This window comes from Palaemon carinicauda, chromosome 1, assembly GCF_036898095.1.
Source record: "Palaemon carinicauda isolate YSFRI2023 chromosome 1, ASM3689809v2, whole genome shotgun sequence".
Classification (NCBI taxonomy): Eukaryota; Metazoa; Arthropoda; class Malacostraca; order Decapoda; family Palaemonidae; genus Palaemon; species Palaemon carinicauda.
Genome location: NC_090725.1, coordinates 191,601,075 through 191,628,912, shown reverse-complemented (window position 1 = coordinate 191,628,912; position 27,838 = coordinate 191,601,075). Strand labels below are relative to the sequence as shown.

The following is a 27,838-nucleotide window of genomic DNA, read 5'->3' as shown; positions in this document are numbered from 1 at the left end:
TAGTGACAGCGATCTCACTAAACTGATTTATAGTCTGATTTTTATATGTAATTTCAGGTGATTTGATTTCCAAATTTTACTTAACCTAGCCATAGTCTGATTTTCTTTTTTATCCCTTTAATAACTATAAATCTAAAGACCCTGTATTAGAGATCATAGTCCCTAAATATTTGAATTATTCTATCTCATGATATTTCATCTTCCGTTGCATACTCCGTTCTCATCATCTCTGTTATTCTTCTATTTATTTTTAGCCCAACTTCTTGTGATATTTTATGCATTCTAGTAAGCAAGCATTGCAAATCCTGTGGTGTTCTGCATACTATAGGTCTGCTAGTTTCCTATCACCAATCCAGTCAAATACTTCTCCACCATCTCCGACTGTTCTACGCATTACAAAGTCCATGGGGATGATAAACAACATAGGTTGCTACACATACCCTTGTAATACTCTGCTGTTCACTGGCCATTCATTTGATAGAATTCCATTAACATTAACTTTGCACTTGCTAGGCTCATGAACAGACATAATCAAATTCACATATTTAAGAGGAATTCCATATACTTTATATATATATATATATATATATATATATATATATATATATATATATATATATATATATGTGTGTGTGTGTGTGTGTGTGTGTGTGTGTGTATCTTATGTTAGCATATGTGCCTGCTTGTTAAGAAGAAATTTAAGATTTTGCATTGATTTTTCTGTAGTTTTAGTTTTCTGGAAGCGTTTTAAACGTTGAAGATGCATTCTGAGTAATGATTTTTCTGTAATTTTAGTCTTCTGGAAGCGTTTTAAACGTTACAAGTGCCTTCTGACCAATGATTTCTCTGTGATTTAAGTCTTCTGGAAGCCTTGTGAATGTTACAGATGCATTATGACCAATAATTTTTCTGTAATTTCAGTCGTCTAGAAGCGTTGTAAACATTACAGATGCATTCTGAGCAATGATCCTTTTGTAATTTTAGTCTTCTGGGAGCATTTTTAACGATAAAGATGCATTTTGAGCAATAATGTTTATGTAATTTTAATCTTCTGGAAGCTTTTAAACGTTTTTGATGCATTTTGAAAAATTATCTTTATCGGAATGCTTTTTATTTTCTTAGGTAAAAAATTATTCAAAATACATCGATAATAATTGTTAATTTCTTTGTTAGCAACTGCTAACTCAGTCCATTAGGCTCTGCCAACCATTTGACATTTATTATCATCAAGAATAATATAAAACATGTTATAGCTACTTACGTTGGCTTGCCCATTATTTTATATGATGGATCTACAATATCATTTTAGTCGTACAGGAACCATGTAAGTTCAATCTGGTTATGCATATTTTTTTTTTTTTCATATAAGGGATACACTTGAAAACATCGAAGTCCATATTTAAAGACCATACCAAGAGAGACATTACTGGCAAGTTGCCCTTAAAAAATTGGATGTCAATCGCATACAAAATTTAACTAGCAGGTAATATTTGCCTGGATTAGTTGTCGTTATTGCTGATAAGTGGATGCTTTGCTGGGAAACGTCTTCTCTTCGCCATTAAAACTATAAAACTCTAAAGGCAATAAATACTGCAATCTGTTTACCATGTAGCCTATGTATTTTGAAGTGAACTAGAAAAAAATCGTGTCTTTATTGATAGAAGTTGCTCTTGTGAGTTACTGACACAAGTTAATAGATGGCGTTTTACGCCTTCATGAAAAATCTTACTATTGTTTTTGCCGTCCTTGCCAAAGAGAGTCATGAAAATGTCAACCAAAATTCAGTGTCACTTTAAAGGTGAACTAAGGTACCTTGTGAGTTTCAAAATTTGCCCATTTAAATGTTTAAGGATAATCTAACGGAGTCAAAAGTTAGAGTCGTCTTTGATTATCTGGTGTTGTCTTAGGTTATTTATTTCTACTGAAATATGCTTTCACTCTCATATCGGGGGTTATTTTAGTGTTCAAGATTGTTGAAGAGAGAGGAACTACACTTTGTACCAAGAAGGCGACTACTTTTGAATTCATGGTAAGTAATATTGGTAAATATGATGTTTTAATTTCCAGCCAAATAAATGAACCATATAGTTGCGTACAGTACTCTCCATATTACGTTCTTTCATTTCTGACCATGGTTATTGGGGCAAACCACCTGTTGAAGAGTTTTTGAACCCCCTTATATAAAGACAATTATGAGGGACCCCAGTGGGATACCTGGGTTTTCTGGGTGGGGAAATGCCATAAATGAGTGATTTTTAGCAATAATGGTCGGAAATTCGAAATAAGGTAAAGTTTTACTGTATTACAGATTCTCATTTCGAACAGAAAATATATGTTTTCCTGTAGTAAACGTAATTTTACCGAATTTGACCTTCATTTCAACCGTTAATAAACAGAACTACCAATTTGACTAACTTTGAGTAGCCGAACTGTTGCTGTTATTACAGATGAAATGAAGGTGAAAACCGGTTAAATCACGTTATTTCCTACAGGAAAACCTATATTTTCTGTTAAAATTTTTAAATATCTTTTGTTTTATAAATTGTTAATGTTTAAATATAATGACTTGTTCAAATTCAGTGTCACTTCACTCACGTATGTACTGCGAATGCTTACATTAGCAACGTTACCTATATTACCCAGCGTTATCAACGTTTCGATGTCATTGCTAACGTTAGCATTGCTACGGTAATATTAGCATGTGTATTTTAAAGCATTTTTCCATATACCCTTTACACAATATATAAAAAGGTACAGAAAGAGTACAGAAGCCAACAAACCCACCTAACCTAACCTAGAAGTTTATAACATTAGTAACACTAAATATAATGGTTCTTGTTCCGCCACTGGCTCGCTTGCGCTCGCAGGAAAATAAAACAAAGCTCGTATATAATGGCAAGCGTTAATGTTGAGCTGCGCAGCCTAACATTAGCAATTTTACTTTAACATGCAATGTTACGATAACATTAGCAACGCTAAATATAATGGTTCTTGTTCCGGCACTGGCTCGCTTGCGCTTGCAGGAAAAAAAAACATCAAGCTCGTATGTACTGGCATGCGGTATTGTTGAGCTGCGCAGGCTAACAAAATAGTAAAACTAACACATTAAAGTTATAAAAATTAATGACTTGCTTTTATGACAGCGACGACGAAACTTGTGGGTTTGTGACAGAGTCTGTGACGTCTTAACTACTTTGTCTTGGTTTAGCACTGCACTTGAACACTAAACATTGGGCTATTACATTACGAGATTTAAGAAAACTATCAACATAAGTCACCAAAATATTTTCAAGTTTGCATTACTGCAGTCGTTACAAGTTTGTAAAGCTTCCATCGTGAAATACGCAAAATGTCACTTGAACTAACAAAAACTTGACTTGGACAAAAGTTTCTAAGGAAAAGTGTATGTTGGTAGGTGGGGGTTGGGAAATATTAACCCCCCCCCACCCCGTACAAACTTTACATACTTATGTGTTTGTGATTGGATAACGGAAAAGCAACGGAGTCTAGAGAGTAAACTTGAATAAACCAGAATGGGAAACTTATCCAGAGCAAGTATTTATGTGAAATCTGGGCATGACAAGGTAATAACAAAATGTATGAAAGTAATATAGCAAGATAAAATGGAATGCAGGATAAATATTTAATGAGCATATAAAATGAGGAGATTTTATAAGATATCAGATAATGGGGGTTGGGCTTGCCAGGCTGACGTTCTGGTGAGCATCTATTTTGATGGAACTGGAACTGAAACCAGACACCTTTAACCTTTATAATAAAACTAGTAATTCTTGGGTCAAACGTAATATGTATGAGGGTATTACATAAAAAGAATGGTATAGTTATACTGGATCAAGTAATATACTTGAATAAAGCGGGTGAAGTCGATTAGTTACATTTCACGAATAGAGAAGATGAAATCCTATTGGTGAAGGAAGAGCCTATGCGCAGTTTTTTGCGCAGAAGGTCGAAACCTGCTGTGTACAAACGAATGAACGAGAGCGACTACAACCGACGTAGAATGACAAAAAATAAATGAAAAACACTGCTAATGCTAGCATGTTACGCTAACATTGCCGCAGCTCAATATTACCGTATTTTCAAGAGACATAGCCTTTGCAACGGTGCCTCCAAAGTTTATCCAGTTATACTGTTGTCTTCTCCTCCGTTTATTATAAATCCAAGAAGGTAATGTATAGAGAAGAAAAGGCTTGTTTTACCATTATATACCGTTTCCCCAGTATGTATTCCCCGCCCAAAACCCAGAGTTCCCACTTGGGGTCCCCCATTATCGTAGGATATATATATATATATATATATATATATATATATATATATATAATATATATATATATAATATATATATATATATATATAATTTTTTTTTTTAAACTATTCATTTGCGACGGGAAAGTGTCATTTTCAAAGAGCGGAATTTTTTCAATAGAAAAAAGTAAGTTTTTTTCTTAGGTAACATTGCCCTGTAATACAGTACGAATATACCTAAAATAATCCCAAGATAACCAGTTGGAAAAGATATGATTCATGAGGGGCTAAAAACAGGCCAAAACGTGATTTATTCAACTTTTAAATTTTTTAAAAGGGCACAGAACCTAACAAACCCACCTAACCTAACCTAGTAGTTCCCAGGTCACAACCTTTAGTCGAGGGCCAAGGCCCCAGACTCCCCTTCCCAGGTCACAGCCCCTTCCCAAGTCACAAACTAAAAGTATATCACAAATAAATCCTCATTTTTAAATATTTAACTTAGCCGGTGAATATATATGTAGCTTACGTCTCAGACGGTCGACAGATTCCAAAAACTCGCGAGCGATCGCCATGATGGTTGCGGGGTGTGAACACCAGCGCCGACTATTGGCCAGATACCGCATATATTTCCCCAGGAATTCAGTTCTTCTGTCGGTGGTAATGACAGCATTGGTTCCGCTCGTGCTTAACCTCAAAGTTTCTACTGATTGGTGAAGTACTTGTTCATGGTTTTATTGCTTTCGCTGTGATGGTTTATCTTCGATAAAACTCTTGAATTACTTTTTTGATTATTGTTGCTGAACTTGGCTTTAATTTTGGACTTTCTTTGAAATTTTCACAATGGCTGACCCTTCTCCTGTCTATCGTAAATGTTCTAAAGTTTGTAATAAGTCTTCCTAAAGCTTCCATCGATCCTCATTTTATTTGCGTTAATTGCCGGGGTAAATCTTGGCAATTAGGGGATCGATGTGAGGAATGTATTGTTTTGTCTGAATTCGAGTGGTTGGAGTATGATAAATATAATCGGAAACTCGAAAGAGATAGGGTTAGAAGAAGCTCTTCTAGATCTCAAGAATTTTCCTCTTCTCATGCCCCTGAACCTATTCCTCCTCCTGTAGTGGTAGTTTCAGAACCCCCTATTGGCACTAATGAACCTTCTATGAGAGAGATGTTAATGGCTATTCAAGCGTTGGGTGAGAAGGTCGAATCGTTGGCCTCGGACAGGAATCAACTTATGTCCGACGTTTAGATTTTAAAGGGTCAAAGTGATAAAGTGAAAAGTGCAACAAATGTGTTTAGTGTTTTGCTGGAGGATTCGTCTGTTCGTGCTTGTCGCTTGCCTAGTCAGAGACCTCTTTCAGGCTCCCCTACCCCTGGAAGAAGGAATGTCGTAGGACCTAAGGGAGCGAGAGGTGTTAACCAACAAACAGACGTTCCCTCAAAGGTATCAGACGTTGCTCTTCAAGCACGTCCTTACCATAAGACAGATTTGATTCGTCTCTTAAAAAACCTTGGCGTAAGGTTTCGAGACCATTGAAGCGTAAGTCAGTCCCTTCAGGACAGGTCCAACGTCCTAGCTGTAGTCATTGGGACAGCCCCGATCGTATTCGGTCATCGGAGGATTACTCTCCTATTAAGCGCAAACGTGACGTTGAGTTCGAGGGTCCCGTTCAGTGCAATGACGTGCATGCACAGACGTTACCGACTTCACGATCTGTTTCGAGTTCTGTTGACCCTAAGTTAAGCGTCTTACAAGATATGCAGTTAAAACTTGCCTCCTTAATGGAAGTTTACGATAATGTTCCTGTGCGTAAGGAGCCTTTACTTGCGGTTCGTCACGGTACCGGCAAGCGTGATTCAGGTCTTCAACCTCCTAAGCGAGATTTGTCTCGTCGCTCTGACGTTATCCCTAATGTCAGCTTTGTGGTTAAACGTGATTCAGAACGTGTTTCCCGACAGTCACGTCAGTCACAAGACTTTGAACTTCAGTTTCCGCAGTCACAACGTGACGTTGAGCTGCAGTCGCCGCAGCCCCGACGTGACGTTCATCGGCCGACTCCGTTGACCCGACTTGACATCGAACGTCAGTCGCCGCAGTCTCGTTTTGACATTAGAACAACAGTCGCCTCTGTCTCTACGTGGCGTAGAACATCAGTCTTCGCAGTCTCGACGTGACGTCGTCCCCTCGACTTTAACTGCGGCTCATTTACAAGTTGATGTAGCCTGTCAGGCTTTGCCGTCTCGTTATTCTGATTTTTCTCAGTGTCGCAAGACACTACCTTTGTCGGATGATGTTCCTTCTGAAGAAGTTGATGATCCCCTTTCAGCTAATGTTCCTTTGGGGATTCGGTCAGAAGGGGAGGAGCCTAGGGTTGTCTAGCAATCCCTTGACTTTAAAAAGATTATGAATATCTTTAGGGATGTTTTTCCTGATCATTTTGTAACTGCGGCTCCACGTTCGCCGCCGTCTGAATTTACTCTAGGCATGGCTTCTTCGACTCCATCGTTTACGAAGTTGGTTCTCTCTCGCTCTTCTAAGAGAGCCATGCGATTGTTGGGAGACTGGTTAGTAACCAGAAGAAATTTAGGAAAGTCTTCCTTTGCCTTTCTCCCTTTTAAATTGGCCTCGCGTGAGCGTCTGGTATGACACAGAAGTTCTCGGCTTAGGAGTTCCTGCCTCTGCTCAGGGAGACTTCTCAAGCCTTGTAGACTCTTCTCGTCGTCTAGCCATGAGACGCTAGAATATTTTCTGGTCTTCCACAGAACTGGATCATATCCTTAAAGGAATTTTTCGTGCCTTTGAGGTTTTTAATTTTTTGGATTGGTCCCTGGGAGCCTTAAGTAAGAAGGTCTCTTCATCCGACAATGATGTTACTATTCAAATAATGTCTTGCATGGACAAGGCCATAAGGGATGGCTCCAATGAACTGGCGGCTACGTTCACAGCAGGAGTTCTTAAGAAAAGAGAAGCCTTGTGTTCTTTTCTTTCTGTAGGGGTTACTCCCTGTCAGAAGTCAGAACTTCTTTTTGCTCCCTTATCATCTACTCTGTTCCATCAACATCTTATTAAAGATATCGCGACATCTCTTGCTCTAAAGGACACGCACGATTTGGTGGCCAAGACTGCGCGCAAGGTTTTGCATTCTTCTCATGCCAACAAACCCAAGTTTGACACGCCAGCTGCAAGGTTTATTCTGCCTTTTCGTGGCAGAGCCCCCAGCAGGGGAAACTCTCGTTCAGATAACAAACGAGGTAAGAAAAGAGGATCCAGATCCTCACGTGGCAGAGTCTGACTACCCACGGCTTCAGACAGCGGTAGGGACCAGATTCACGAACTTCTGGCAGGCCTGGGAGAAGAGGGGTGCAGACTGGGAGTCACTTATGTTGCTGAAGGAGGGTTACAAAATTCCTTTTGTACGAAGACCTTCGCTAGTGAATTTTCCGATAGACCTCTCTCCCAGGTATCGAGAGGAGACAAAGAGACAGGCTTTGCAACATAGTTTCTCTGTTGTTGGAAAAGGGGGCGGTGGTGAAAGTCTCGGACCTTCAATCCCCAGGTTTTTACAACAGTCTCTTCCTGGTTCCGAAGAACACTGGAGGTTGGAGGACAGTGCTAGATGTAAGTGCTCTCAGTGTTTGTTGTAAAAACAAAATTCACGATGGAGACTACCAAATCTGTTTTAGCAGCGGTAAGAGAGGGCGACTGGATGGTCTCTCTCGACCTGCAGGATGCATACTTCCCCAATTCAGATTCATCCAAACTCTCAACATTATCTGAGGCTTGTGTACAGGAAGGTAGTGTATCAGTTCCGAGCACTGTGCTTCGGCTTTAGCCCTGCTCCTCTTGTTTTTACAAGGCTCATGCGAAATGTAGCAAAGTTTCTACATTTGTCAGGGATCAGAGCCTCCCTTTATTTGGACGACTGGTTACTCAGGGCGTCGTCCCTTCATCGCTGTTTGGAGGACAGCAAATGGACTTTGGACCTGACCAAAGAGTTAGGTCTCCTAGTGAACGTGGAAAAGTCGCAACTCACTCCATCCTAGACTATTCTTTATTTGGGGATGGAGATACGGAGTAGAGTTTTTCGGGCTTTTCCGTCTCTCACAAGGATGGAGCAAGCTCTGCTCAAAGTCAGTCACTTGCAAGAGAAAACCAGTTGCTCTGTGAGAGTTTGGATGAGCCTCCTGGGAACTCTCTCGTCACTGGAGCAGTTTATCTCTCTGGGGAGACTCAACCTTCGCCCTCTCCAGTTTCACCTAAACCACTATTGGAACAAGAAGGGCTTAGAGACGATCTCAATTCCAATCTCCGATTCAGTCAAGACATGTCTAGCTTGGTGGGACAGCAACATCAGACTTCGGGAAGGTCTTTCTCTTGCGATCAAGAACCCAAACCATGTGTTGTTTTCAGACGCATCGGATTTGGGTTGGGGAGCGACACTGGACAATCTGGAATGCCCGGGTCTTTGGTCCGCAGACCAAAAGTGTCTTCACATAAACTGCAAAGAACTTTTGGCAGTCCATCTAGCTTTAAGGAGTTTCGAGAGTCTGGTTCGAAGCAAAGTGGTAGAGGTGAATGCAGACAATACCGCGGCCTTGGCATACATCTCGAAGCAAGGAGGCACTCACTCCCACTCCCTTTTCATCACCGCAAGGGATCTTCTCACTTGGTCAAAAGCTCGAAACTTCTCTTTTGAAGAGATTCGTGCAAGGGGAGATGAATGTCTTAGCGGACTGCCTCAGCAGAAGAGGACAAGTTAGTCCCACGGAGTGGACGCTACACAAGGATGTGTGCGAGAGACTATGGGTGACATGGGGTCAACCCACCATAGATCTCTTTGCAACTTCTGACAAAGAGGCTCCCGACTTATTGCTCTCCTGTTCCAGATCCAGAGGCTGCCCACATAGACGCTTTCCTGCTGGACTGGTCTCGCGTAGACATCTATGCCTTCCCACCGTTCAAGATCCTAAACAAGGTGCTTCAGAAGTTCGCCTCTCACGAAGGGACCAGGTTGACGTTGGTTGCTCCCCTCTGGCCTGTGAGAGAATGGTTCACAGAGGTACTTCTATGGCTAGTAGACATTCCAAGAAGTTTACCATTACGGATGGATCTCCTGCGTCAGCCTCATGTAAAGAGATTTCATCAAAGCCTCCCCGCGCTTCGTCTAACTGCCTTCAGACTATCGAAAGACTCTCTAGAGCTCGAGGGTTTTCGAAGGAGGCAGCTAGAGCGATCGCGAGGGCTAGAAGATCCTCTACCATCAGGATCTATCAATCTAAATGGGAGTTATATAGAGACTGGTGCAAGTCGTCCTCCATTTCCTCTTCCAGTACCACTGTAGCGCAGATTGAAGACTTTCTGCTTTATCTTGGAAATGGTCGCTTCCTTTCTGCATCTACCATTAAAGGCTACAGAAGCATGTTAGCTTCAGTTTTTAGGCATAGAAAGACCTTCTCAAGTCTTTCGAGACTTCCAAGGAGAGTCATTTTTCTACTCCTGCTTGGAACTTTGACGTGGTCCTGCAGTTCCTTATGTCAGACAGGTTTGAACCGTTGAATTCAGCCTCCCTTAAGGATCTTACACTCAAAACTCTTTTTTAGTGAGCTTGGCTTCTGCAAAAAGAGTTAGTGAGATGCATGCTTTCAGCAAGAATATCGGCTTCTCCGCTAATAAAGCAGTATGCTCTCTTCAGCTTGGTTTTTTGGCCAAAAATGAACTTCCGTCTAGTCCATGGCCTAAATCGTTTGAGCTTCCCAGTCTCTCAGAAATTGTTGGGAATGAAGATGAAAGAGTTTTGTGCCCAGTTAGAGCTCTTAAATTTTATTTAAATAAATGCGAGGAAGGCTTTATGGTGTTCGGTTAAAAAACCTATGTCGAAGAATGCGTTCTTATTTTATTAGACTTTTGATTAGTGAGAAGGATCTAAATTTGCTTAAAGTTAAGACTCATGAAGTTAGAGCGGTAGCAACTTCAGTAGCGTTCAAACAAAATAGATCCCTTAGAAGCATTATGGACGCGACCTTTTGGAGGAGCAAATCGGTGTTCGCTTCATATTATTTGAAAGATGTCCAGACTCTTTATGAGGACTGCTACACGTTGGGACCATTTGTAGCAGCGAGTGCAGTAGTGGGTGAAGGTTCTACCACTACATTCCCTTAATCCCAATATCCTTTTATCTTCTCATTAAATTTTTAATCTTATTTTGGGTTGTGTGTGGAGACTAAGAAGTCTTCCGCAATCTTTTGATTTGGCGGGTGGTCAAAATATTGTTTCTTGAGAATGCCCAGATTAAGGGTATTGATGAGGTCCTGTTGTAGGGGTGTTCACCCTGACTATAACAGCTCCTGGGAGTCTTTCAGCATCCTGAGTGGATCGCTGGGCTTCGTAAGGATAGCGGACTAATGAGGCAGAGTAATCATCAGTCGGCTTCCTTATCAGGTACCTATACTTAAGTTTGTTTTTTGAATAATTGTCAAAAACTCTTGAGCGTATACTCCTTTAATGTTTTAATACTGGTCTCTACCCTCCACCATGGGTGTGAATCGGCTACATATATATTTACCGGCTAAGTTAAATATTTAAAAATCATATTTTCAATTTAAAATAAATATTTGAATATACTTACCCGGTGAATATATATAATTAAAGGCCCCCCTTCCTCCCCGATAGAGACCCTACGGACTGAGAAGAACTGAATTCCTGGGGAAATGTATGCGGTATCTGGCCGATAATCGGCGCTGGTGTTCACACCCCACAACCATCATGGTGATCGCTCGCAAGTTTTTGGAATCTGTCGATAGTCGGAGACGTAAGCTACATATATATTCACTGGGTAAGTATATTCAAAAATTTATTTTAAATTGAAAATACCATATTATAAAGTAAATTGTAAATAAATCCTTAAATTAGGAAAAAGTAAATCCCACATAATTCCTTTCGTTATGATTGACACTTCCTTTTTTTTTGGGGTGGGGGTTGGGGGGGGGGGGGGGCAACTTTTACAGAAGCTTATCAGAAGAAATGTTGTGGTCTTCCCAGAATTAAGTCAGAATCAGACCTTTGAGGCTATATATTGCGGTTATTTTTTAATTTCACATGAGTAAAAATAGCTTTACACTGAACGGAGAGCATTTCCATCAAAATCAATTGCCGACATAGATGGAATTAAAATAAATTTCGAAACAGATTGTACTTCCCTTAAGTTCCCTCTTGGAGACATCTGTACCACCCGTGTGTCTCACGATCGTACATAGTAACGACATTTCTCTTTTTTGTATATATTATCTTTGTATATTTGCTCTCCCCTCGCACTGACAGCAACTTGCATCAACCTGTCTGCCTATTTCTCATTGTTAACTGTTAACAGAACTGGTTGCCGGTTTGACAAGAAATAGCATGTTGTATTTTGCAACCTTCTTACCGGACCTAGTGTGTATATACTCGATGTGTGTATAATGAGGTACTCTGTTGCTTTCATCTCGCCTTTGAGTCACTACCTACTCTTGGCCCGTCACACGTCTGTGATGGTGGCTTAACTCAGTCTGAATGGAAGGGTGTGAAAAAAATGCCTGTTATAAAATCCCAGAACTTAGGCATAAATATTAGGAAGCTCCTAATTGCTTAAAAAGTGAGATAGTGATTACTTCATAAGAGTAAACACAAAAGCTGTCCAAAGCGAATGCAAGCAACGTATGCGCAAAAACTTGATCAGTCTCCCAGATGTAACAAAGGACTTCGAGTGAGATACTTCACATTTAAATAGACCGATAAGCAAGTTATGTCCCAGCCCCTATTAAACATTGAGTAAAATACCAAACTAGCCAGCACTCGTCTATTTCTCATAGTGAATTCTTTTCGCTAGTAATTAAGTATTTATTTACCGCAATTTTATTTTAATTGCCAAATATGGTAACTATACATGCTCTTTTTCAGTATTTTATTTTGTTTTTGTTTTACCGTCTAAAAAATTACAAGGTTTTGAAGGTGTTAGCTGGCGCAGTTTACGATAATACAAAATCTTTGCAGTCCTAATGCAAATTAACTTATAGCTAATCGACTGTGTATATTTCACGCTGTGTTAGCTTTGGGAATACTGCGCTATGATGTATTGCCTAAGACTATATCAATAACATTTTCATATAGGTTCTTTAATATCTTGCAAAATGAAATTTAGTGAAGGAGTGCTGGCCATTATGGTATATTTTGGGCTCAGGCCATGTTGTCCTGATGGAAGGTTCCTTTAAGTAGCTTCCTAGGGTATATTTGACTACAGTGATATTCTCAGAGAATTTACCTTAAGGTCTCCAGAATTCTAACTCCTGGCGCGAATATCCTTAAAGTTTCCAATAAGGATATTGCATAATAAAAGGACGTATATCTTGATACGACACACAGCAATCTTCACCCCGAATAGAGTTTTCGCTTTGAGGGGGAAAGTGGCAATAATAGAAGGGGATCCGTTATCAAGGTACCCTTCCTCCATTACTATCCAAGTATCTAGATGGCGCCATCGTCTCCGCCATGTTTATTCCTTTATCTGTAGCGATCTCGCTCGGTGATTTTCCCGGTTGCTCTCTCGTTACCTTGGATTATTTTAGATTTATCATGCAATCTCCTGCCTCTTCTGCCTCTGGAAAGTTGAGTATTTGATCTTTACATTGTATAAATTTTAGCTCTTGCCTTAGTGAAATTAAATTAAATAGTTAACTTAGTGGAAGAGCTGTTTCCTGAACCGGAGGAGTCATGGGCGCTGTCGTTCGTAATGCAAGAGTTATTTAGTTAGCCAGAACAACTTTCCCGGTATAAATAGCATAAATGAAGATAGCATAAATAAAGATAGCTATTTAGTCTTCATTGCTAGAAGTTAATTATATTATGCCGATAGTATTCGTAATAGTTTCGGCGATTTAGGTAACCGAACCTTGCTTACGCTAGGCTTCCTAGCCTAGGCATTTCGGTTTACTTTCATGCATGATTTACTAGAAATTCCTAGTGTTATTAAATTTAAATGAAGCTATTTTAATTTATACATGTGAGATATGTTGATTGCATATAAAATTTCCTCTTCTAAGATAGAGTACGAGAGTGTTTCGGTGATTTAGGTAGTCTATTCTCGCTGCCACTGGGCTACTAGCCTAGTGGCTTTAGTATACTTTCATACATGTTCTCCGGTTACCCTCGTGTATCGTTTTATCAATTCAGGCGGGGATAGATACCACCTAGAATTACTATATAAAGCGATACACATCTCCAGTGGAGATTTAAGGGTAATCCTTCCTTCCCTCTGAGTGTAGCCTTAGGCTACCACCCTAGTTGGTCGTGCCTCGAGCTGTCATTCAGGCAGGACTAGGCTAGGGTTTTCTGTCCCTTCCCTTAACCACAGATGGCAGGTTTGGGTTTCGGTCAGAACCTCAGAGTAGATAGTCTTGAGCCGGCAGCTGGCCAGCAGGGTGAATAGTCATTCCCTTGTCGGATTACACTGCCAGCATAGGAGGCTAGACCTCCCTAGACTGCACCTGAAGGGGTTATATGATATTGCCACCTTCTCCCTGGGGTCTAGTAGACTAGTCCTGTGCTTACAGACCCTAGGCTGAAGAATAGAAATTCTTCTACCGCCTAGGATGGCGCTGGCACTGGAACTGTTTCTCTCTTGTTTAGGGGTGGCGGCAAGATTGCTGCTGGCCCCTTAACTGTACTGGCAGACCCTAGGCTGGAGAATATTCTCCTGCCACCTAGGATGGCGTTGATATTGAAACAGTCTCTTTAGGGTGGGGTAGGACTGGCAACCCTGTTGGCTCCTTCCACACCTCTTACAGGACCCTTTTTCCTCCCCCCTCTGTCCTTTAGTGATGGCCTAGCCATCGCAACCCTTTGGCCGTTGTCCTACAATCTCACCGCTTGCCGGCAGGTTGTAGGGCCGGCTTGGGCTTCTGCTTGTAGTGGCCTAGTCGCTCAGCTTTCCCTTATGGACGCAAGGTTCCAGGAGAGCTGTGCCGGCTAGGCCGGCTGCCGGCAGAAGATCCCTTTACTGTACTGTTTTCTTCAGTCCTTTCTTGGACTGCCATTCACAAACTTGTGGCCAGCAGAGACCGGCAATGGTTGTGGATGGCTGGAAGCCTGAACTATACATTCTCCCCTTCCATTTGAACCCTCATTGTGGAGGAAGGCAGTAAGACAGAGCTCTTACATCATCCTTCACTCCTTGCTTTCTCTCTATCGGCTAGTGCCGCCTGGTACTAACCTAACCGGCAGCTGCCAGCCACCACTATAGCCGGCAAGATGCTGGCTGGCCTTGTGCGCCGGCAGCCGAGCCGCCGGCATAACAAAAAAGGCCGGCCGGGTTCAGACTGCTGGCCACTACCCTGACCAGCAAGATGCCAGCTGGACTAGTGCGCCGACAGCTGGCGATCTGCTGGCGGCCAGCAAGCCGCCGGCAACTGGCGGCCAGCAAGCCGCCGGCAACTGGCAGCCTGCCAGCCACCATCCCAGCCGGCAATGCGCCGGCTGAACTGTGCCTCAGCTGCTAGCCTTGCCGGCAACATGCGTGCTAGAACTACAGTATATGACTATACAGTAGCCAGTATATTTGCAGTATAGATCATACTGCAAACAGAAAAATATAGTATAAAGTATACAGTAGTTAATTTTCCAACATACTGTGTGTCCATGCGCAGTCTATTGATGAGACCATACTATATAAGGAAAGGAAATTTCTTTCCATACACTGATAGAGATCAGTTACAAATGACCCTCATTATTAAACCTTTTGGAAGTCAGTGTTAAGTTACACTTATCTATCCTTGCAGGGTAGAACTCTTCCAATGGGCCTCCTGAATAGGATAACCCTAGGCTTTAATTTTGAGGGAGGTCACAACAATTGGCTGGACAGGAAACACATGTATGTGTCTTTCCTAATTCATTTCTAGCTTGCCTATCCTAAGCTATATGCAATAAAATGCAAAATATTATTAATAATATTTATATAGTTTATCAAGTGAGATAAATTACCATATACTCATTTTGTTTTCCTCTCTTTACAGGAGGACTTAAGTGTATGCGAGTCTTCTGCAGCGTTAGGAGCGAGGATTTCTGCGGCCACGTGGAGTGCAGGGCGCACTCCCTCTGTTCCATCACCAAGGGAACTCTCAAGTATTGGGACCCCCAGGTATGTAATGTATGCAAAGCCTTGGTTACTGAGGCCTTTGATGACCCCAAGACAACGGAGTCAAGGGACGCAGCATGGAGTAAGCTGCGTAGATGAGTCCATGGCTTCCAGAAGAACGCCACGGGGCCTTCCCTTCCGAATGAGCGGATGCGAGCCTATCTGTTCCCTAAGGAATCTGTGGATGCAGTCATACCACAGCCTCACCCTGAGATCCCTTGCGTCCAGATTTCCGTAGATACGGATGTCTCGGATGCGATGAAGGACATCCATCTAGAGGAGAGGATGTCAGAGGTGTCAGAAGACACCGAGAATGACATTCTTGCGGAAGGTCAGGAAGAGGAGTCTACCTTGGCTCCTGAAACCGAAGAGGATGAAGTCGAATTGGTGTCCGTTTCATCGGGTCCAGCCCCAGAACCAGTGCCCTCTACGTCCTCTGCTCCTCCATGTGATGAAATGGGGAAGACCCTGTCTACCCTGATGTCAATGATGGAGAATTTCCAGAAGCAGAGTGAAGAAAGGGAAGCTGCATTGAGGAAGGAGATAAATCCTCTCACAGCATCCTGCGGGTCTCACAAGAGACTCAACGTGAAGGATCTTCCTTCATGTTCTGAAGTAAACCCTTGGAGGCATTCAGAGTACATGCCGTTCACAAACTGGAAGATCTTTTATTTCAGAGAAGCTGGAAGCCGTCCTCATTGAAGATGTCGACCTTTGGCCTAGCTTTGAGTCTTATCCAGACTGCTTCGTCCGTCTGAAGGCGGAACCTGTGTCTAAGGAGGAGACAGAGCCGAAAGAGGTCGTAGTTCTTGACCATGGAAAATTTCAGGCTTTAATGGCTGGCAGTTTGAAAGACAGGGGCTTCACAAAATCTAAAGTGCCAGCCCTGAGTAAGAAACATCCTTCTTTTCTTGCCCAGCTACACTGGCCTTTCCCTTTGCGGAAAAAGGGTTCAAGGCAGTGATGAAGGCCGTAAAAGCTGGGAAACCTTGTCCTACACTTGAGGAGTGTAGACCCTTATCCCTAGCTCTGCCTACAGATCATAAGGACTGGAAGGAAATAAATCTTACCTTCTCAGTCGTGAAGTTGGAGGCGGATATTGCTGGACGTAAGTTCAGTGAAAACCTCCGTAAGTTGTCTGACTTTCTCTAGTGTAAAGAGCAAGAGACAAAGGAAAGGCTACCCGCATCTGTCCCTCCAGACTACCCTGGAGGCAATGGCAAGTGACCAAAGATCCCCAGATATGTTTATGGTCGTGGCCAAGTCACACTTGGCAACACTGGTCAAGGACCTATATGGTTTTGTTAGGGCCAGAAGGGCATGTAGGGAGTTCGTGTTTGCCTCGGCTGCGGTGAAGCACAAACCCAGGAAGTCATCTTCCAATATTTGGGGAAAAGTCCTTTTTCCGAGTGAAGTGGTCAAGGAATTAGTCGACAAGGCTGCCACGGAGAACAGGAATTTTCTCCAAAAGTGGGTTATGTCGGCTCAGAGGAAGTCTTCCCCAGATGAGGGCCCCCAACTGAAAAGGAAGACAAAGAGGCCAACCCTGCCCTCTCGCCCGGCCAAACAACAACAGCTTCTCATGACCGCAGTGCCCCAGATGGTGGGACAACCCCAACCCACCTTCCAGATGGTACCCCAGCAGATAGTGACCCAGTCACCAGCCTTTACTCCTGCCTTTGAGAGGCAGAGCACTACATTTTGCCTTAAAGGTAGGGTCAAATAGAGGTTCCTCTAGACCCCCCTCAAGAGGAACAGGGGGTAGGGGAGGGCACAGTCAAAGAGGCAAGTCCTCCGGACAACAGAAGCAATGAGATGCTTCCGGTAGGAGGAAGACTCCAATCATTTCGGGATCGCTGGACCTTCGATCCCTGCGTCCACAGCCTGATCAAGAACGGACTAGGTTGGAGCTTGAAGACAGTTCCACCATCATTTCCTCAATTCTTCCAACACTCCACCCCCGTTTAGGAAGAGTATACCCGAGAACTCTTGAGCAAACGGGTGATAAGGAGGGCAAAGTCCATCAAATTACAAGGAAGGCTGTTTTTTGTTCCCAAGAAGGACTCGTTTGTCAGTCATTCTGGACTTTTTGTCACTCAAGTTCATAGAAAACTACAAGTTCAGGATACTAACCCTTCAAAACATAAGGACCCTGCTGCCAAAATGGGCGTACACAGTCTCCATGGACATAGCAGAAGCCTATTGGCATATTCCAATAAATTGCCAACTCTCCTCCTACCTAGGATTCAGGCAACAGAAAAAGAAAGAAGTCTTCAAAGCCTTGCCCTTCGGACTAAACATAGCCCCAAGGATCTTCAAAGTTTGCAGATGCAGTCATTCAACAACTATGCTGAGAAGGTGTCAAGGTGGTAGCCTACCTGGGCGATTGGCTGGTGTGGGCTGCATCCGAGACTGAATGCATGCGAGCATCCAAGAAAGTGATCCAGATCCTGGAACAACTGGGATTCAAGATAAACGTCAAAAAGTCTCGACTATCTCCAGCTCAGGAGTTTCAATGGTTTGGAATACATTGGAACTTTGTCACACCGCCTCTCCATTCAACCAAAGAAGAGGAGAGAGATAGCTGGATCTGTCAAGAGACTACTGAAATCCCACAGGATATCAAGACACCAACAGGAGAGAGTGCTGGGCTCCCTTCAGTTTGCATCAGTGACAGACCCGGTGCTAAAACCACAGTTAAAGGATGCATCAGGAGTCTGGTGAAGATACGCATCAAACGCTCGAAGAGATCTAAGAAGACAGATACCGACTCTACTACGATCACTTCTCAAGCCATGGTCGAAGGCCAAGAACCTGAAGAGGTCGGTGCCTCTGCAACCAACTCTTACCTCCAGTCATCATCCACACGGATGCATCAAAGGAAGGATGGGGAGGTCACTCTCACCAACGGAAAGTCCAATTGACTTGGTCCTCCATTCAAGACCTTCCACATCAACATTTTGGAGGCCATGGCAGTCTTTCTCACGCAGAAGAATTTGACCCCTCGCCATTCAGTCCACATAAGACTGATTCTGGACAGCGAGGTGATAGTGAGATGTTTGAATCGTCAAGGTTCGAGATCACCCCAAATCAACGAAATGTTGGCCATCTTCCGCTTGGTGGAAAAGAAGAGATGGTACTTATCAGCAGTTCACCTTCAAGGGTTCTGCAATGTGACGGTGAACGCTCTATCCAGGCTCACGCCGATAGTCAGAATGGTCCCTAGATGCAGGATCATTCTCTTTCTTCTGACATAAAGTCCCAGAACTGCAGATAGACCTCTTAGCGACGAGTGACAACGAGAAGCTACCTAGTTATGTGGCCCCATACGAGGAGACACTAGCGGAAACGGTGGATGCCATGTCCCTCGACTGGACCAGATGGACTGGGATTTATCTGTTCCCTCCAACCAACCTTCTGTTGAAGGTCCTCAACAAGCTGAGATCCTTTCGGGGAACAGCAGCCCTAGTGACTTCCAAGTGGCTGACGAGCAATTGGTTCCCTCTAGTATTGGAATTGCAGCTGAGCTGGTCCCTCTGCCGGACCCAGTTCTGACTCAACAAGTACAGAAGTAGACTGTCTTCGCTTCATCACAGAAAACCCAAAACCTTCATCATGATTTTCTCTCCTTAGCAGTTAAAGGTTTGGTATCTTGAAAGACAGTATAGACTTCTTAGAAGAATGTCTAAATCTACCAGAAGGCAATATGAGTCTTCTTGGAAGAAGTGGGTTGCTTTTGTCAAGGCAAGAAGACCAAAAGGGATCTCAACCGATTTCTGTATCTTTCTTTATTCACCTTCATGGACAAGGTTTAGCAGCCAACACAATAACGTGTAAATCTGCCTTGACTAGACCTTTGCTTTATGCCTTCCAAGTAGACTTATCCAATGAAATCTTTAACAAGATCCTAAGTCCTGTACTAGACTTAGGCCTGCAGCAGCACCTTCTGTTGAGAACGGGTGGCAAAGGGAGTGTGCAGTCCTTGGTATGTTTTTCTTGGGACACCTTTCCCATCCGCGGGTTAGGTGTTCCTCCTGAGGGAGTTTCTTTCATAATTTTTATATTCCCCGGCTAGTGATGCCGTAGTTCATCGTTCAGCTGAGACAGCCAACTTATAAGTTCTGATACATTCATTCCTGTGGTATCTGGTGTCCCTGCCTTTAGTCCAATTCTCCTGTGCTTGTGGCAGCTCCTGACCAGCACACTGACTAAGATGAGGATGCGGTCCTTTCCATTAAGTGGCAGTCTCTCTACAACACACTTCTTTGTTCCTCATGCTTGGCCATAGGAACAAGGGCAGTAGCATACTGCTGTTCACTCGTCTAAAGATGGGTGGGCCACATACGTGATTGGCAAAACCGCCTTGGAATCTAAAGGAGAAAATGTTCACTCCTCAATCGGCTGGAGATGTCGTGGTTCAAAACCAGCAAGCTTTCCAACACTTTGATATAGAGTAATTGGTAATGTAGATGAGTGACAACACTGTTGTGGTGGCATGCATCATAATAGTGACTGCGTATCAACCTCCTAAATGGGACATGGCTTAACACCTGCAATATTATCATACACAGGGTTTTAGGAGGTTGACAGGAGTAGTAATATTTGTTTCTCAACAAAGCCAGTGCATTGACATTACCTTGTTAGTAAACAAACTTGTCCTGGTTATGGGGACTCCTGCATTCTTAAAGATATTTGTATTAAAGGAAAAAGGTTTTTATTAGAATGGGAATAAATCGGATTTAAGAAATTTTTCATTCTCTGTAATAGACAAACCAGTGTCCTCAAGTTGCACTTCTACCTAGACTGCCCCACGAGTCCTACGTTAAGGGGTTAAGAAAATTGAAGGCTACTCCACCTGGGATGTAGACTCGGTGTACCTGTCAGCATCTACTAAGCAGCTCCAGCTTTACTGAATTTATGATCCTATCAAAGGACTCTAGTTTTCATAGTGAAGAAAAATACAAATTGCCAAGTTCTGCTGTATGTGAAGTTTATAGTTAATTGCAAGACTTCGGTATCATATTGCTCATGTATTCTTTGCAAGTGTCAGAGCTTTTGTAGTTACTTCAGACTTGAAATCTATAAATAAGAAAATTTTGTAACCCCCCCCAAAAAAAATTAATTCCTTTTCCATGTTATTTGAGGTCACCAATTAGTTTTAAGGGAATTGGTGGGATACGAACTAGCCTTGTGCTCTGATTTTGATACAATAAGTGATTTTTTTTTTTAAATGGAAAGGTTCATAGGAAAACTTAGTCAGGAGATAAGATTGTGTAATAATACATATTTTCTTGTGGTGGTAATAAGATTCATACCCACTTCATTGGTCAATATATACTTAGCGAAAAAAACTGTGTTCATGTATCTTTTTGTTTCATAATTTTTTGCAAACCCATTTTAGTACAAACCCCCTTTTTCAACAACCCCACTCTGGAGCTTTAGGCTAACTCAACAGGAATTCAGTGTTTTTGGGAGTTACCCAAAAGTCTTCTCATAGATAATTCATGATTTCCATAAATATTATTATAACCAGTTGAAAAAAGTATATTAATATCATTACTAGAAGTTCTGCTATAAGGTATCAAAGTAGCAGGTATGATTTAAAAGCATTTTTAATCTAACATAACCTATCTAGCTCTTAACACCTAATTTAAATTTGGCGTCCAAAAAGATTACACGGCTGCATTCCAATATAACCTTGCTTAGAATGATGGGTCCAGAACAAGGCTTCCAGACACCCCTTAAATACCCTATTTATGTACATTTGCCTGGTAAGTGAAGTCTCTTTGACAGGTGCTGAAGTCTTCTAATCTTTCAGTGCAGCAACTGGATTATTTATGCAGCCATTTGTATTGTTGTAAGGAAAATTTTGAGTAGGCTATATCTTGGAAGTTCAAAAATTGTTTATTGGAAGGAGTGTCTAATCCACTTCAATACTAGTATACAGTTAACAGCCTTTTTCTAATCGGTAGTGGCGTTCATACCTTTTGCACCTGCTAGTATCACTGTAAGAGATTCTTCATTACATAGGGAAAGTAGAATTTGCTTCAGGATTGGGATGCTGTATTTATTTGGCATATTTCTTTGTGGGGCCAATGTTGAGTTGGGTGCTGATAATTTCGGTGTGGATAGCCTAAATTTGAACATAATTTCTTCTTTGTCCCTTCTTTATCTTTGGCTGACTGATCGTGGGTTACTGTGCAAGCATGCTTGATGGCTTATGGGGGTTTTCATCACCGGATAGCTTTAACCAATTAATAATTATTATATATGATTAAATGGGTTGTTTTTAAAAGGTTCTTTGCTCCTTGTCCACTATGTTCCAACCAATTCAATAATTAAACCTTTGGATAATTGCCTATAGTGCTTACTATATGGCTATTGTTGTCTATCTGAAACTGTCATTGCCTGACATTTCCTGTTGGTGCAGATATATATTTTTTTTATCTAAAACTGTTTGCAACAGCAATCCTGAGTAACTGATTTTATATTGGGGATTGAAAAGCTATTACACAGGTGCTTTACCCCAATATCCATACTCAAGGAAGGATTGATATATGGCTCAAAAACTTGACCAAAAATTAAAGAATTGTATATTCAAACATATAAGCAAAAATTCATGAATATATAAATTTGGTGTTAAAAGTGAACTTTTACGTTGTAAGAGGAAGTAATACATCTATTTCCTGAGATATTGGTGTCTCATTATCATTTTGAGCATTTCAATGACCTTCTAGTACTTTTGGATTGACGGTGGCCTGCCATAGAGGGCCGGTGCTTTTGGAGGGACGGTGGCCTGCCATCGAGGGCCGGTGCTTTTGGAGGGACGGTGGCCTGCCATCGAGGGCCGGTGCTTTTGGAGGGACGGTGGCCTGCCATCGAGGGCCGGTGCTTTTGGAGGGACGGTGGCCTGCCATCGAGGGCCGGTGCTTTTGGAGGGACGGTGGCCTGCCATCGAGGGCCGGTGCTTTTGGAGGGACTGTGGCCTGCCATCGAGGGCCGGTGCTTTTGGAGGGACGGTGGCCTGCCATCGAGGGCCGGTGCTTTTGGAGGGACGGTGGCCTGCCATCGAGGGCCGGTGCTTTTGGAGGGACGGTGGCCTGCCATCGAGGGCCGGTGCTTTTGGAGGGACGGTGGCCTGCCATCGAGGGCCGGTACTTTTGGAGGGACGGTGGCCTGCCATCGAGGGCCGGTGCTTTTGGAGGGACGGTGGCCTCCCATCGAGGGCCGGTGCCCTCCCATCGAGGGCCGGTGCTTTAGGAGGGACGGTGCCCTCCCATCGAGGGCCGGTGCTTGGGCCGGTGCTTTTGGAGGGAGGGTTCCCTCCCATCGAGGGCCGGTGCTTTCTGCTTAAACTGGTCTGTGCTTGTTTTGTGGATGCTAAAACAGGAGCTGCACGTATCAGAGTAGTCTTTCTCCTTGTTATGATTTGTCCTCATACTTTATCTTTATCTATCTTCTCTGATTGACTGTGGCTAATATATTCATTCAATGAATCATCTAACTTTCGTCACTGTATGTGCATGCAGAACTTTCTGTAGTCTTATCGGGCATTTGTTTCAAAAGTTAGTCATAATTTTGCTTTTTTGACTAATCCCAATGCTTGCAGAGCTGGTCTTTTGAAATGGATTGTTCACCTCTTGACTTTTGGAATAATGAAATGTCAATGTTAGATTTGATTATAGCTTATCATGAGCTACTTGGTTGTTAGCTTTAAGTTATGTAAAAGCCAGATTATAGAATGCTCAAAGCCAGACTTACTGTAAATTTGCTAGAGATTTAAGGTGTGATTTTCTATATCTTCCATATGCTTAAGGAAATAGTGTAACAAAGTTAACCAGTGAGTTTTCATACTAGAACTCTGGTGTATGTTCACCTTGTTCAAATTACCACTGTTGCATGTTTATCATATGTAATGCAAGCATGAGTATCGGCTATTAAGGTCTCTTAATCCTTTTACTCTCTAATCTTTTAACCCTGAATCCATTTTACCTTCCCTTGTTCAACCTTCCCTTGTAAGTAGTTTTAATGACCGGTTTGGACCTCCGTGAGCCTAATTTAATGAGCCTTTCAATTTAATGAGTCTTTCATTCTGTCATTTAATGAGTCTTTCATTCTGTCATTTAATGAGTCTTTCATTCTGTCATTTAATGAGTCTTTCATTCTGTCATTTAATGAGTCTTTCATTCTGTCATTTAATGAGTCTTTCATTCTGTCATTTAATGAGTCTTTCATTCTGTCATTTAATGAGTCTTTCATTCTGTCAGTGTTCAGCGTGTCATGTTTACATTCCAGTTGAGCCTAACACTTACACTTTATTTTCAGTTCGGTTTCATCCTTCTATAGTAACCGTTCCATCAGACGGATGTGAACCTCAGTAAAAATCACACGCCAACACAAAGCCCCGAAATGGTTTCTCCGCATCTAGCCTTGATACCAGCGTTTTGATGATGTGGAGACTGGGGCTTCTCGACCAATAAATATAAAGGCCTGTTCTGTGCTAAGCTTTACACTCATTGGAAGTAGAATCTGGACTGGTGCATAATATGAAGGGACAATAATTGATAAACTTTAAGAATGAGTCCTGATCTTGATAGGCATTTATTGCGTAGTAAACTCTTCAGCGCAAATGGTCCCGTTAATGATGGACCTGATCTCATGTGTCCCTATTATTCAGACCTGACCTGCCAAATGGCGAGTAAGATGATTACACCATTATAATGGACCTGATCTTAAAAGAAATGTACCCATTATCCTAACAGATCAATCGACTGGAGAGCAAGACAATTACAGCATAAATTTCTCCTTGCAGCACTCTTCCAACAAGTCTCCCATTGAAATTACATGTGTTAGTTTTAGAAACTCTCATGAATTACCAGTGTAAAGGTCCAGTCAGTAATGCATCATTTTCAAGTTTATTTAAATTCTTTCATTCATTTTTCGTCTTACAACAGCACATCCTGGAGATAGCTCCAATTACAATCCCATAGCTGACGCCTCTTGTAGTAATTCCCTGGTCATAGCCTGGTATAGTATGGGTTCAAATGTCAGGCTGATTAAAGTGCTACTATTGCTTTGCTCACTTTTAAGAGAGCCCTAGTTAGCAGAAAATTTAATCCCTAGACTTAGTTTTCCAGATTGGGTACACAAATACATCCTTGTACATCAGTGTGGTAAGCTCCTTAAACCTTAATCTTGTTAAAACCATTGCATTGCAACTTTATATATCTAACCTCGATGAACCCGTCAAATGTTCGCTCAATTCGGTTAATTTTAGAATTTGGTTGGTGCAAACATGAATTCTTAATTGCTAGTTCTGACATGGGTAAAAACATCCAAGACATAGGATACATCCATGCCATCTGCATGCTGGAGGTGCCCACATCTCGGACAAATGGCCAAATCATGATACAGCTAGAATAGAGAGAATTCATTGTGGACTGACTACTCAGGCTCCTTGAATGTTACTTAAACATTAAGACACACTACATATTTAGTACTCCTGGTGAGTACGTAATAAGGGAAGAATTTTCAGCCTGATCTTGTGAAGGACAATTTCCCTTGGCTGCATAAGCATAGAAAATCCCATAATGATAGAACCCACCTACAGTCCATATTTGTTTAATATAGCACAATTTGAATAATGAATCTATTGTCTTGGCTTAAAAACTTTATTTCATTTTACTACATTAATAATTCTCCACGTTTTCAATATTTTCCCCCAACGTTTTCAATATTTTCCCCCAACATCCTCACTTTAACATGAATTTGTCGAATAAAACATTGTTTATAGCAATGGTATTCTAAAAGGACTTTCTTGTCTCTTGTAATGTCTGGATGCATTTGACATCATTAGATTATTACTGTTCTTTAGAAGCTTACTGTTGAGCATTGGCACACCCTATTAGTATAAAGAATTTTTAGGTCCCCAAAAAAGCTTCAATGAGTTATTCCTCCCATGGCTCTAGTTTGCCCTAATTGGCTTAATGATGAGGTTCAGTGTAATGGTTTGAATTTCAAAACAGGTTTAAGATTTTACCAATTGGACAATATTAGTCTCACTATCCACATGTGCTGCTAATTGTCCAGTAGCTTTTGAAGTTGCTACCAAAATGTTGGAAGTTTTGCATGTATTCTATAAATTTGTAGCTTTATTTGGCAAGACCATCTCTATTGTCCAATAGTACACCATTTAGAACTGGCCTAACTTTCCTTACTGATCTGCTGCCTCATGTTAGTGATAGCTTTTAACAATCTCATTGACATAAAAGTTAATTAACCCTCTTCCCCCATGGAAAGTACTATTTTTTTAAGAGTCGGCTTTACCCCACAATTCGTGGTAGTTCCTTATCTTTCATATGCCACTAATAATTGATTTTTAACATAAGCTTAAGAAACAGAATCCATCATCAACGGTTGACCAACCATGAGCTTATATGGATACTAACTTAACAATACTGCATGACCCAAAGTCTCCAATTCCATGGCCAGACCCTTTCCCTAGGTTCTAAGATCCACTTAAGACTTGAATTAGTCTAGGTATAGACAAGGGAATACTCTCCAAACTAGTTACCAGCAAACTACAATGAGAGTCTTCCTAAAATCTTAAAAAGATAAAATTCTCCCTTTGCATAACGCCTGAAAAATTACTGCTTGCAACAGATACCACTAAGGGTGGAAAATTGTACTTGCAAGGTGGGAAATTGTCAACATGTATACGTGGTGTACCCAGGTCAAGATGACCTATTAGAACTGTGAAAGTATGTTCCCTGAACTGAAGAGGTGTGCGTGCTTTAAGAGGTCCATAACCTTCGATATTGATGCTGATCCTCTTAAATTTATTTGTCTAGGAGAAAGCAATACTACTTGATTATACCCCCACTTGCGACTCCGGACATTAATTCAAAAGATCGTAGTCTTATCAGGACAATGATTTGAGAAGTAATTATACCATCACCTCCTACTGTGACAGTCTTCCACTGAGGTTGACCCTCTTAAGAGCTGCAGCCAATAAAGGCAAAAGTTTTATTCCAGGAAATTTTGTGGTACTTTATAGAGAATTATCACGGTTTACATGACACTTGCTCCTCTTCCTGTTTATCTCCAGGGTGTGAAGATTTATCATGCTTAATCTTTTCCTCCAATACAAATTGAGTCACACTGGCTGACTTTCATGTTAGAATTGAGTATGCTTTATGCAATAATCCATCGTTATCAGAACCGGGCATCCAAAATAACTTAAGAATTGCTACACAGTGCAGCCAACGAATCCTCTAAGCATGAGAATAGCGAGATGGTTTTTAATTATTAGAGCCACGCTGCATATCTACAGTAGGTTCTGCCTTCAAATAGGCTGCCCCAAGATTTTACAAGCTTCCACAGGACATCCAGAAGACTGAAGATATTTAGGGTTTCAAGAAAAATATGGAGACTTTTCTTGTGTTCTTGTGTGCCTTGAAAATGTGGATTTGACACATGTTTAATGCACTGTGATAAGCGAAATAACATAACATTGTATAAAAAACTGATCTTGTAGCCCATGTACTGCATACAATAGGTTCCCGTTTATGATACCAGGAAAGCAGACTTAAATGTAGTGTGAAAGGCTAGTCAAGTAGTACCACAATCCGTGTTTGGGAAGTTTAGGCCCCAATGCAAATATTTTTTCTTAGCTTGTGGTAATATCACTGTAATGGTATGACTAATGAATCTTACAATATGAATTCCCCCCCCCCCCTTTTTTTTTTTTTTGTTAACCACACACTAAATGTTTTCAACTTTAGACCGTATTGCAAGTGTAAGAGGGTTTTTAATTCAAATTAACCAACCATCCTTTAAAGAAATAAATCTAGTAAATCACAAGCTAAACTTCTATTCTACTACACATGGAATCAGAAGTTTTTACTAGAAGTAAAATTTAACGTTTTTGCATAATTCTCTTTCTGTAGGAACCAAGATTTTGTCTTCATTAGTGATTTGAGATGAATTAAAATTAACATTTCATGGCTATCATTCTTGGGTTTCGTAATGTGATAAGATGCGTTAACTTCATATTTCATGGAAATGCTCATGGTTCCAGTATGATACGAAACGCAGGAAATAATTAATTGCATTTTTATTTCAGATGGCTTTATCAGCTGTCAAGTCTGTGGGAATGAACAGCTACTTCTTGTGCGTTCTCTTCATTAATCTAGCAGATGCCATACCAGTGGGTAAGTGATGATATCTATTTTATAATTACTGACAAAAAACGTTCGATGATTTAGCTCCATGCTAGTATTTGAGAAACCTACCTCGTTGAATCCTGATAGAAAGGAAGGATTTTCTTGTGGCACAAATCTTTAAATTTTTTTCTAATTCATTTATTAAACTAGATTTGTCATATATTGCTGTAAGTTTTAAAAATG

At 41.5% G+C, this 27,838-nt stretch overlaps 1 protein-coding gene across 1 annotated transcript in view; it reads left to right on the top strand.

Annotated features, from left to right (window-relative positions):
- The first annotated feature begins 1,788 nt into the window (after positions 1–1,788).
- Positions 1,789–27,838, top strand: part of LOC137653361 (mucin-2-like) — an 81,546-nt gene continuing 55,496 nt past the window's right edge. Inside the window, exons 1-2 of the mRNA XM_068386725.1 lie at positions 1,789–2,029; positions 27,556–27,643. Coding sequence (XP_068242826.1) covers positions 2,027–2,029; positions 27,556–27,643 — 91 coding nt within the window. The 5' untranslated portion in view covers positions 1,789–2,026. The remainder of the gene's footprint in view (positions 2,030–27,555; positions 27,644–27,838) is intronic.